The sequence below is a fragment of the Lissotriton vulgaris genome, unplaced genomic scaffold (assembly GCF_964263255.1).
Source record: "Lissotriton vulgaris unplaced genomic scaffold, aLisVul1.2 SCAFFOLD_4715, whole genome shotgun sequence".
Taxonomy (NCBI): Eukaryota; Metazoa; Chordata; class Amphibia; order Caudata; family Salamandridae; genus Lissotriton; species Lissotriton vulgaris.
Window position 1 is genome coordinate 30,154 of NW_028252823.1, and position 12,436 is coordinate 42,589.

General features: G+C 43.6%; 1 protein-coding gene across 1 annotated transcript in view; it reads right to left on the reverse strand.

Annotated features, from left to right (window-relative positions):
* Positions 1–1,724: 1,724 nt before the first annotated feature.
* The window catches only part of LOC147662006 (vomeronasal type-2 receptor 1-like), a 113,729-nt gene continuing 103,017 nt past the window's right edge, over positions 1,725–12,436 (reverse strand). The window contains exons 8-9 of the mRNA XM_086951190.1: positions 2,734–2,857; positions 1,725–2,647 (exon numbers count right to left, since the gene is read on the reverse strand). Of these exons, the coding sequence (XP_086807316.1) occupies positions 1,725–2,647; positions 2,734–2,857 (1,047 nt within the window). The remainder of the gene's footprint in view (positions 2,648–2,733; positions 2,858–12,436) is intronic.

Below are 12,436 nucleotides of genomic sequence, written 5' to 3' on the forward strand. Positions count from 1 at the left end.
AAATAAAAATAAATATATATTTTTCCATATACCAATTTGTGGGCTATCCATCACTGCACCTTAAAAGTTTAATGTGTTAAATGTATGTTTGCTATTGTTTTTTTCCCAAATTGTCTTTTCCCTACATGTAGCAAACCTATTTGTTAAGTAGGCGTCCCCATTTTTTCCTGCAAAGCGCATTATAAAACCTTAACATAACATAACATTATTGTCTTGCATGCCGTCACCTTGTAGTTCTTATTGTCTTATGTACCATTTAAAACACACTGATTTAAATTTTTATGGTTAATTTTCTCTGTATATGTGTGTGATGGAAAGTGGTCTGAGGTCATACACTGGTATGAGTAGCGTTATAAATCAAACAAAATGCCTGTGAGACAGGGGCACATTTGGAGTGTGGTAGTGAGCGAATCAGTGGTGAAGGAAGTCAATATGGGGCGCTAACAAAGATTGCTACACCAGGTTCTACCAGCACTAAAGCCAGACCTGGGGCCATATTACAGAAGTTCCCCAGGGGTGCAATGGGCATTTGTGCCTGTTTTTTGCATCCACAGAGCCCTTTAGTATTACAGAAGAGGCTGCAAACACTTGTGCAGCCCTTTTGTAATACAGATTGCGCTGGTGCACATGTAGCACCAGAGCTATCTCAAGAGGGCGTTCCTACATTTGCATGGGAAGTGGCCCCATGCAAATGAGGGAATCTTTTTCCTTCTGTGTCTGCGACAAATTATGTACGCGGGAGCAGATGCGAACCTCTCTTTAGGAGATGCACAGAAAATGCACCACAAAAAGGTGGCACACTTTCACTGCACCTCGTAATGGCAGCCCTCTGGAGGGATAAAAAAGGGCTACATGGACGCCCCAGACATCTCCTTGCTGGTCGGTGCATAAACTCACTGCACCCGCCTGCAAGGGGATCTCAAATCCCTCTTTATAGTGCAGGCAGGTTACCGCCTGCACAGAGAAACACAGAGCAGCTTTTGAACAGCTGTTCTGTATTTTTCTTGAATGTGCTGCGCTGGGGCACGTCAAGCTCTCAGCTGGCATGACAGCAGCACATTGTACATGAGGGGGAGCATTTTCCTGTTGGCACCGGTCACACCTGCTTAAAGGTGCTCTGTGGCGCAGACAGGAAAAGTGCACCCTATCTGTAATAGGGACTCTGGTAGTGTGGTATAAAGAATTACCTACCAGGAGTTAAGCACCAAAGCAGAAATATCTGTGAGAGTTTGATTGACTGATGAAACATAATTTCATTACAAGTTTCACAGTAATGAAATTCAGGCTATTGATGACTATACATAAGCAAATTGATTGGCCTTAAGCCTTACAGTATCATTCCCGGACTATCTTATGACTGACAAGCACCAGGCATATAGGGTACCAATTCTATCAGCGTGATTGTTGATTAAATGCAGAGTGTAGTATTTATTGGTTAATTGTTTCATTCAATTGTTTCATTCAAATGTATGAATCAGTGGACTTCCTCTTAGCAAAGTTTGTAAAATTATTAAAATTATTAAACAAACTATCTCTGCAAAGCACCTCTAGATGACACAACAGAAATCTTCCAAAAATACAGATTTTTACGATATGCCTGTTTTTCTTCTCTCAGAGCCTCCCTCCCCCTACAACCTTGAAAACCAGAAAGTGAATATCACGTTATTTGCTATTATTCAGTCAGATCCGAATTCTTGGAAACGTAATATATACAGATTGTGACTTCACATCCTTTTGGATTTCTGTTCTATCATCCTCCCCATCAAATATTCCTTAGTGTTCATATTGGATCTAAATAGGATGATGTAACAATTGGGGAAAAATATACAGGAAACCAAAGAAGAAGTAGAAGATAGAATGGCAAAAATCTCCATGGCCACCATGTACTTGCCCGTAGTGCTGAGATAGGCCGGAATAAATGAGAGCCAGACGCTGAGGAAGGCGAGCATGCTGAAGGTGATAAATTTGGCTTCATTGAAGCTGTTGGGCAGATTTCTAGCTAGGAAGGCCACTGTGAAACTATTGAGGGCTAGAAATCCAAGGTATCCCAGCATGCACCAAAAGGCAGTAGCAGAACCTTCATTGCATTCATGTATTAACAATCCAGGCTTCAACAGCATGTTGTATTGTGGAAACGGTGGGAAGAGAGTTAGCCAAGAGGTACATAAAATAACCTGAATGAGTGTACAGATGCCAATGAGAGTATATGAAAGATGGGGTCCAACCCATCGTTTTAAGTCACTGTTGGGTTTGGTGGCATTAAAGGCAATGACCACCATGATAGTTTTGGCCAGGATGCAGGAGACACAAAAAGCAAAAGTGATGCCAAAAGCAGCCTGGCGGAAGAGACATTTCACTGGTGTGGGGGAACCAATAAAAGCCAATGAGCAAAGGAAGCATAGGGTGAGGGACATGAGTAGCAAGTAGCTAAGGTTACAGTTGTTGGCTTTAACAATGGGAGTTTTCCTGTAATAAATGAAGAGTCCCAAGATGGCAACAGGGATCATGGAAAAGAAAATGCTAGTTGCCTGTAGTGTGGCTCCTGTGGGTTCATCATAGTGCAGAAACTCAATGATCTTTGGAATGCAGCAGTTTTGATTCTTGTTGGGCCACTGGTCCCAGGGGCACTTGTAGCACTCAATGGAATCTAAAATAGAAAATCAGTATATAGAAATGTCTTAATTCTGTTTGAAAGAAGGTGTGGCAGGATTTTAAGATTGTTTGTACACTCACCAGTTTGCGTAGAGATCTCCCCTTGGGGGCAAGGGACACACAGGAAACAGCAGGTTGGCTCCCCTTTTTTGGCAACTTTCCTGGATCCAGGCAAGCATCTAGGGCTGCAAATGTAGATAGGGACCTGGAGAGAGCAGTTAATATAGCTAATACAGCATGGATTGACTGAAACACTGTGACATTCTGGATTATACTAAGCAATGGTTTACTTGATGTGCGGCATAAAGCCCAAAACATATAGAATTGAAAGGTGCTTGTTTTATTTGTTCAAATATGTGGTAGGATGAGATTTGAAGTCAAATTCAGAGGGGTTTGAAGAGGCCCATTCAAAGAAATAGATGGGTCATTCATCTTTGTAGGGTGTAATTTGGAAAAAAAAACTACCGTTTTGATTGGACTATGGTGGGCCGCCCACACTCCATTCCTCTGAGTGGCAAAGAAAATTACTCTGCCTTTCTGTCTGTATTGCCGCCCCCCATATTTAGAGATCTCAGCTGGCCCTTCAAATGTTTCTGTGCCTTAAGAGAAGCTGCTGCCAATTTGGCTCCTAAGAAGGCTTCCAATGTTTGATGAGTTGTTTCAGGTGGCCGCTCAACAAACATTTTTGATTTTTAAAAGCAAATTCCCAAAATGAGAGTCTATTTTTGAAACGAATGAGGACAACATAAGGGAACAAGTAATGGTATGCGGTAAAGCATAGTATTCTATTTACAAAGAGATTATTCAAAGCGCTTTTATTAATTTGCTTTTATTTAGCATTACAAGAACTCCATACTGTACAAAGACCAAAAACAAGTAAAAAATAGCTTCACTGTAAAAATATGAAACAGGAGTTAGTTGTATTAATATTCCATTAAATATCTGGGGCCTCATTTATGAGGCCTTGCGTCAGTTTTGCGCTGCGGGTGCGTCACTTTTTGTGACGCATCGGCAGCGTAAAACATGCGCCTTTTTGCGCCATATTTAAAAAGTGACGCATCTAGGTAGATGCGTCACTTTTTAAACCCCTGCGCCACATTATACCTGCGTCAGGTATAATGTATGCAGAGGGGGCGTTCCCCCGCAAAAAGCCTCGTAATAGTGACGCAGTGAAATCTATGAGATTTCACTGCGTCACTTTTAGGATGCTGTTGCGTCAAAATCTTGCGCCTGCCTCACAGCAGGCGTAAGACTGACGCAAGCCCTTTCACATGGGGCTTTCCCCATGTGAAAAGACGCATTGCTGGAGTTGCGTCACTTTTGTGACACACTCCAGCAATGCGTCACTTTTGCGCTTACAGATGCGTCAGAAATACTGACGTATCTGTAACTCCTTGCGACATGATGCGTCATACATTAAATATGACGCATCATTGGTGTCGCAAGGAGTGCGCAGTGAAAAGTGACGCATCGCTGTTTTCACGCAGCGATGCGTCACTTTTCATAAATGAGGCCCCTGGGTTTGTGTGAGCTGCGTAATATAGGATGTGAATTTGTAATATATGTTCACTTTCTCAGAGCTTTCACCAGTATGAAGCACGATAAAATGATTTGCATTGTTCTGATGTGATAGGAAAGTCCATATTGACAGTAAATGCTAGTGCACACAGTACTGGTCCATTGGTGATAGGTCACCATTACATTTACGTCCCAAGCACTCTGAATGATTTACATTTTTAGGCTTATAATGAAACCAGAGCCATGGTACTGTTTTGTGGTACTTTAGTACTTACTTGTGATGGATGCACCTGATTCTAAGGGTTCACTAAAAGAGTGTTATTCCCCTTATTGTCTGCTAGCAAATTGCACTGTGTGCTTTGGACTGCAGGGTTTTAGTGTGTTGCTCTTGACAACATGACATCCAAAGAAGTGAAACAAACTGTAGCTGAAGAAAGGTAAGTGGTGACTTTTGATATGGTATTAGTTTTGCTGACAAAGGTAGATTATTATTTTGAATGAGAGTAATAAAAGTTGATCGACAGATTTTGTATGATGTTTTGTCCTTGAATGGATGTAATATGAATGAATAGCTGTGTTTGTGTTAGCTAGGTGTGATAAGGTGGAGCATGGTGAGCTCACCAGCATTTTCGCTGGAGATGATCATTGTTGGGACAGGAATGCTACCTGTATAGTATACAAACATTCCCAGCCCTAACTGTCCAACTGTGAATATCGTTGGTATTCTGACTTTTTTTTTGGTCCTGGTGTCACACTAATCTATATTTAACAAAGAGGGGAGGTAGAGTATCAAGTAGGATTCCTACTCCACGGGCACTGTTACATAAACAAGAAGAATCCTACCACTTATTGGGAAGAGAGGTGAAGAAAGAAAGGGGGACACTCAGTGTTGTGTAAAATACCCCTCACACACCAACAGGCCCCTTGGTGTCATGCTTCATCATCGGGGTCTTCGCACCCTGCTAAGGGGATGCGGCACGCTACGACCTACGACTACGCGGGAGCGTTGACAGTTCAGTCTATGTGTGGTGTGTGTTGAGTGCAAGTGAAAGGAATAGGATGTGAGTGGGAAGTGTAGTGAGAAAAATTAAAAAGGACCTGGCCAGTGGGTAAAAAGAAAAAACTTTATTCTGTACCTCTGGCTGGTACTATTAAAAAAAGTGCTAGATGGCGAGGTTTTGTGTCTTAGTAAGGGACAGAACCTCTGGTGTGCGTCGACATGTTTCGGTACAAAAAGTACCTTCTTCAGGACGGGGCACAACTCCCAACCCTACTCACGTTTCTCTACAGAACAAGATTATTGTTCTAACTTTCCTAAAAAAGTGATTATATTTACTGAAGACAAATACAATGTGCCTACAGCGGTTTTACTTGAACATGTAGTTACATGTCCTGAAAAAAGAAAAAAGAGCGTTAGGTTTGGTTACCATATAGGCTGGCTCATACAGGTGCAGTCACCTGGAGCCCCAAAACGGTTGTTTTAACCTGTAAAGGAAAAAGGGACACACAGAACACATAACACACAAACTCACACACACTTATGACAGACTTAGGGTTCAGTGTTTTCAAACATACTTATTGTATAAGCTGGTTAAAGCCTCATGGGCAATTTCAGAACATCAGGGTGGGTAGGTAGGTGGATCCACAATCTATAGGAATAGAAGGGTGGAATCAATGTTGTTATCTCTACTCACTTTTTGGACTCTGTAATGTGCCCACGGAGTTTAGACTCCGTTTCAGTGAATACTCACGAAATCCGCCTTAGTCGGCCTCTTTCCTCCACCCTGTGTTGCTCCGTCGTAAATGATGTATGGCTGAGCTTGATGGTATTTATAGGCGGATGCAGCGCGTTCTCATTGGTTAATTAGTGGAAAGGCTCATGACCACACCAGGGTGATATCCCTGTTGACGCCCCTTCCATGCATGTGATTTGTCACATGTACCATGCATATCATTATCATTCGTTAATTACCGGGTTTTAACCTGTCCAAATATGGACTTTCCGCTTGTTAGCCATTCACACTCCGTTATTTTTGCTCGCGTTGGAGGGAGCCCGTGTGATGCAGCCTCCGTTCTATTCCTCGCGCATGTGCGTTGTCGGGTCTTCGAAAAGTACCTTTGCGCATGCGCGCAGGCGAGACTTCGGCGTTCCAATGCGCATGCGCATTGGTCTAGTGTGGTGTTGCGCATGCGTGTTTGCTATTTCGCCCGGTTAAATCATTCTTATTATTGTGGGTAGTGCACTTTGAAAAAGTAACCAGATGGAGTTTGATCATGTGGATCTGCTCTTGTTGATTTCATCACGGAGGTCGTACCATGCAGTTTCTAGTGATAATTTGGTATAGTTGACCATGCCTTCTTATGTCATTCTTACAGGTGGTGGTACCCAATGTTGGGGATAGCACCGCTATTTTGCCCGTTTATTCACTCACTGTTATTCTCCATATTGCGTTGTGGAAGGGACCAAATGGGTCACTGGAGTTTTTGGTTCATCTCCTTTTGACATAGCCACGGAGGTACCGTTTGTAGTGATATTATGGTGTGATTTGATCATACCATCATGATTCATTTATTCAAATGTTGGTACCAAATGCCGGGCTAGTTCCTATGCCAACTAATTGTTATCCCTTATTTATATCTGGGGGTCTTTTAGGAGACTTGGCTCCATGGTATGTCATCATTAAGTCCGGTGACATGGGTTGCCAGGCGGAACACCCAACGTTGTTCCTTTTGGAACAGACCTGTCTCGGAGGGTAGTCGTTCTATTACGGTCCAGCGGAGGTCGTTGACGCAGTGCTGGTGTGACAGAAAATGTGTTGCCATCTTAGTTGTTGTCTTCTTACAGCGTATATTACTTTTGTGTTCCCCTATCCTTATCTTGACGGGGCGGGTGGTCATGCCTACATATTCTAGTCCGCATGGGCAGGTGACTAGGTAAATCACATTCTTTGTGTTGCAGTTAGTAAAGTGGCGTTGCTCCCATGTTGTGCCATTTCTGAAGTTTAGGTTTTTACTTTTTTGAGTTTGGTGGCAACAACTGCAATCCCCGCAAGGGAAGTGACCTTGTACAGCAGTTACATTGGGTCTTTCCATCTGGTTTGTCCGTGGTCTGGTGTGGACCACAATGTCCTTTATGTTTCTGCCCCTTCGGTGCGCATGCATCGGTTTCTCAAATGATAGACCTCCACAGTTCAATATGCCCCAGTGTTTATCAATGACTTTTGACACCTGATTTGATATGGTGGAATAGGTTGTTACACAGATCGGCCTCTTGTTCGCTTCTTTTTCATGAGGATTATCTTCTATGAGTGCCTCCCTATGATTGTTTTTAGCGCGCTTCATCGCTTTGTCGATTGTTCTTGTGGGGTATTTTCTTTGTACAAGTTTGGTTTTGAGATCTTTCGCTTGTCGGTTGAATTCACTCAACTCTGTACAGTTTCTCCGGAGTCTCAGGAATTGCCCATAGGGTAGATTCTCCCTTAGGTGTCTTGGGTGGAAACTGTCGTAACGTAACAGACAGTTTCTGGAGGTCGGTTTGAAATGTGTGGTGCTTTTTAACCTTCCATCCTCACTGTAGACATTCAAGTCGAGAAAAACCATTGATGTATTTGAGAAGGTGCTTGTGAATTTTAGATAATCATTCTGGGTATTCAACCAGGTTACAAAATTCATTGCACTGTTGACATCGCCGTTCCAGATGATGAAAATGTCATCGATGTATCGTTTCCAGGTGACAATCTGGGGGCGGTAGGGGTTACTTTCATGGAGGATCTTGTGTTCCTCTAAGTGATAGACGTAAAGTCCGGCTAGGCTCGGAGCAAAAGTACTACCCATGCTCGTTCCATGGGTTTGTAGGTAAAGTACCTCCTTGTACTGGAAAAAATTGTCTTTGAGGGCCATGGTGATGCACTCTAGGACCAGACTTCTCGGTGTTTGGTATTTCCAAGTGTTGCTGAAGAGTACTTCTTCGATGATCTCTAATGTCTCTTCATGGGGCAGGCTTGTGTATAAGCTTTCCACGTCTAAGCTTATCATTAGTTGCGCGGTTGGATCAAAGGTGGTATTTTCCAGCAGTTGTAATACCGATTTGGTGTCCTTCAGGTACGTATCTGTAGCCTGTACCATCGGTCTTAAAAAGGCATCTGAGAATTTCGATAGGGGTTCCAGGATGGATCCAATGCCGGAGACTATTGGTCTTCCAGGTGGGTTGTCAATGTTCTTGTGTATTTTGGGAATACAATAAAAATACGGTATCCTAGGGGTCGGTTGTTGTAGGAATTCAGCTTCCTTTTTGCTGATCCAGTCGTGGGCAAGTCCTTCCTCCACCATTCCCCCAATCCGTGTTCTTAGTCGTTCTGTTGGATCACTCTCCAATCTTTTGTAGTTCCGTTCGTCGGATAGTAGACGTTGGCATTCTCCGTCATATTTCTCAAGGGATTGCAGTACTATTGCTCCCCCCTTGTCAGCTGGTTTGATGACTAATTCGCTGTTAGCCGTTAATTCCCGGAGTGCTTGTTGTTCTTCTCCACTGGTATTGTGGAAGACATTCCTCCCTAGTGAGTTCAGTTTGTTGACCTCCGTTATCACTGCCTTCTCAAAGGTTAGAATCTCCATGGGGATACCTGAGTCAGGAGGGGTAAAAGTAGACTTTAGTCTCAGACCTGTGTCCGTCTTGTCTTCGGGTAAAGGTTTATCCTTAAAGAAAGCCTGTAGTTTCAGTTTCCTGAAAAAGTCTTGTAATTCTACATTGAGCTTGAAAATGTCAGGTTTCTGAGTGGGTACATACCCCAATCCTTTGTTTAGGACATTTTTCTGCATCGTTGTCAAAACAATGGGTGCGAGGTTCACCACTAGGTCCCCCTCTTGCTGGTTGATGGTTGGTTGGGTAGTGATCCCGTCATGCTCCGGGTCGTTCGGGCGTTGGGTTGTTCCTGATCTTCCCACATCACATTGTTCCCTTTCCGGTTCTTCCCTCGTGCGTTCTGGCGGGCCCCTAAAAAAGGCTGCTGGTTTCCTCCATACGGTTGTTGTTGCCCGTAGTAACCTTCATTATATTCCTGGTTCCACATAGGACCATAATGGAAGGGATTAAATTGCGGTGGGCCCATGAATTGTTGAAAATGGTTCGGTGGTTGATATCCTCGCCATCCCCTTTGTCTGGGGAATTGTTGGCGTCTTTGTCGCCATCCTCCTCTTCTTTGTCTGTTCCCTTTGTTTCCACTGGAATTGGAACCTGATGAGCCAGTGTCAGAGGTTTCACTGTCCGTGTCGCTGTAGTTGTTCTTTGAAACATAGTCCACTTTTGTGTAGGGATACGCACTTTCCGGGGTGAATTTGGCCACATCTTTGGTTAGTTTGTTAGTTTTGCTTTGTTTTAGGTTGAATTCGAACTCGGTCATTTGTTGATTTAATTCATCCAGTCTTATTTTGAGGTCTTCGGGTGAAATATATGTTTTCAGTTGTATTTCAATTTTATTTATTTCGATCTTTAGTTCCTGGGTGATCCTGGCTGCTGTCTTTATTATTAGGACTAACCAATCCCTTGAGCAGTGCCAGGAAATCAGTGACCACTCTTTTTTAAAAATCATGTCATGTTGGAAGATTAGTGGTTCGTTTTTCACAATAAGGCCCGGGGGTGCCATCTTGTTACGCAAGTACTGGGTCATAAATAGGCCATGTAATGCTGCTTTTATTTGGTTAGGCCTGAGATTTAGTAGTTCGTTCCAATCGTTAGTTTGTGGGCCTGTATCCTGGTTGCACAAACCCTCAAAAAGGTTGCTGTCTGCTAGAATTTTATCGATCTCATCCTCTGCAAAGGTTAGGCCATGTTCGTCTTCCATTGTGGGTGTACCGCTGACTTCTTTTTTATACCTAAGTGTGTGTACTTCGATGTGTGTGTTTCTGTTATGTCTGAGGGGACAAAAACTCCCGCAGCTGCGCGCTGCTTATAGACTATATTTAACAAAGAGGGGAGGTAGAGTATCAAGTAGGATTCCTACTCCACGGGCACTGTTACATAAACAAGAAGAATCCTACCACTTATTGGGAAGAGAGGTGAAGAAAGAAAGGGGGACACTCAGTGTTGTGTAAAATACCCCTCACACACCAACAGGCCCCTTGGTGTCATGCTTCATCATCGGGGTCTTCGCACCCTGCTAAGGGGATGCGGCACGCTACGACCTACGACTACGCGGGAGCGTTGACAGTTCAGTCTATGTGTGGTGTGTGTTGAGTGCAAGTGAAAGGAATAGGATGTGAGTGGGAAGTGTAGTGAGAAAAATTAAAAAGGACCTGGCCAGTGGGTAAAAAGAAAAAACCAGAGATAAAGTTTTTTCTTTTTACCCACTGGCCAGGTCCTTTTTAATTTTTCTCACTACACTTCCCACTCACATCCTATTCCTTTCACTTGCACTCAACACACACCACACATAGACTGAACTGTCAACGCTCCCGCGTAGTCGTAGGTCGTAGCGTGCCGCATCCCCTTAGCAGGGTGCGAAGACCCCGATGATGAAGCATGACACCAAGGGGCCTGTTGGTGTGTGAGGGGTATTTTACACAACACTGAGTGTCCCCCTTTCTTTCTTCACCTCTCTTCCCAATAAGTGGTAGGATTCTTCTTGTTTATGTAACAGTGCCCGTGGAGTAGGAATCCTACTTGATACTCTACCTCCCCTCTTTGTTAAATATAGTCTATAAGCAGCGCGCAGCTGCGGGAGTTTTTGTCCCCTCAGACATAACAGAAACACACACATCGAAGTACACACACTTAGGTATAAAAAAGAAGTCAGCGGTACACCCACAATGGAAGACGAACATGGCCTAACCTTTGCAGAGGATGAGATCGATAAAATTCTAGCAGACAGCAACCTTTTTGAGGGTTTGTGCAACCAGGATACAGGCCCACAAACTAACGATTGGAACGAACTACTAAATCTCAGGCGTAACCAAATAAAAGCAGCATTACATGGCCTATTTATGACCCAGTACTTGCGTAACAAGATGGCACCCCCGGGCCTTATTGTGAAAAACGAACCACTAATCTTCCAACATGACATGATTTTTAAAAAAGAGTGGTCACTGATTTCCTGGCACTGCTCAAGGGATTGGTTAGTCCTAATAATAAAGACAGCAGCCAGGATCACCCAGGAACTAAAGATCGAAATAAATAAAATTGAAATACAACTGAAAACATATATTTCACCCGAAGACCTCAAAATAAGACTGGATGAATTAAATCAACAAATGACCGAGTTCGAATTCAACCTAAAACAAAGCAAAACTAACAAACTAACCAAAGATGTGGCCAAATTCACCCCGGAAAGTGCGTATCCCTACACAAAAGTGGACTATGTTTCAAAGAACAACTACAGCGACACGGACAGTGAAACCTCTGACACTGGCTCATCAGGTTCCAATTCCAGTGGAAACAAAGGGAACAGACAAAGAAGAGGAGGATGGCGACAAAGACGCCAACAATTCCCCAGACAAAGGGGATGGCGAGGATATCAACCACCGAACCATTTTCAACAATTCATGGGCCCACCGCAATTTAATCCCTTCCATTATGGTCCTATGTGGAACCAGGAATATAATGAAGGTTACTACGGGCAACAACAACCGTATGGAGGAAACCAGCAGCCTTTTTTAGGGGCCCGCCAGAACGCACGAGGGAAGAACCGGAAAGGGAACAATGTGATGTGGGAAGATCAGGAACAACCCAACGCCCGAACGACCCGGAGCATGACGGGATCACTACCCAACCAACCATCAACCAGCAAGAGGGGGACCTAGTGGTGAACCTCGCACCCATTGTTTTGACAACGATGCAGAAAAATGTCCTAAACAAAGGATTGGGGTATGTACCCACTCAGAAACCTGACATTTTCAAGCTCAATGTAGAATTACAAGACTTTTTCAGGAAACTGAAACTACAGGCTTTCTTTAAGGATAAACCTTTACCCGAAGACAAGACGGACACAGGTCTGAGACTAAAGTCTACTTTTACCCCTCCTGACTCAGGTATCCCCATGGAGATTCTAACCTTTGAGAAGGCAGTGATAACGGAGGTCAACAAACTGAACTCACTAGGGAGGAATGTCTTCCACAATACCAGTGGAGAAGAACAACAAGCACTCCGGGAATTAACGGCTAACAGCGAATTAGTCATCAAACCAGCTGACAAGGGGGGAGCAATAGTACTGCAATCCCTTGAGAAATATGACGGAGAATGCCAACGTCTACTATCCGACGAACGGAACTACAA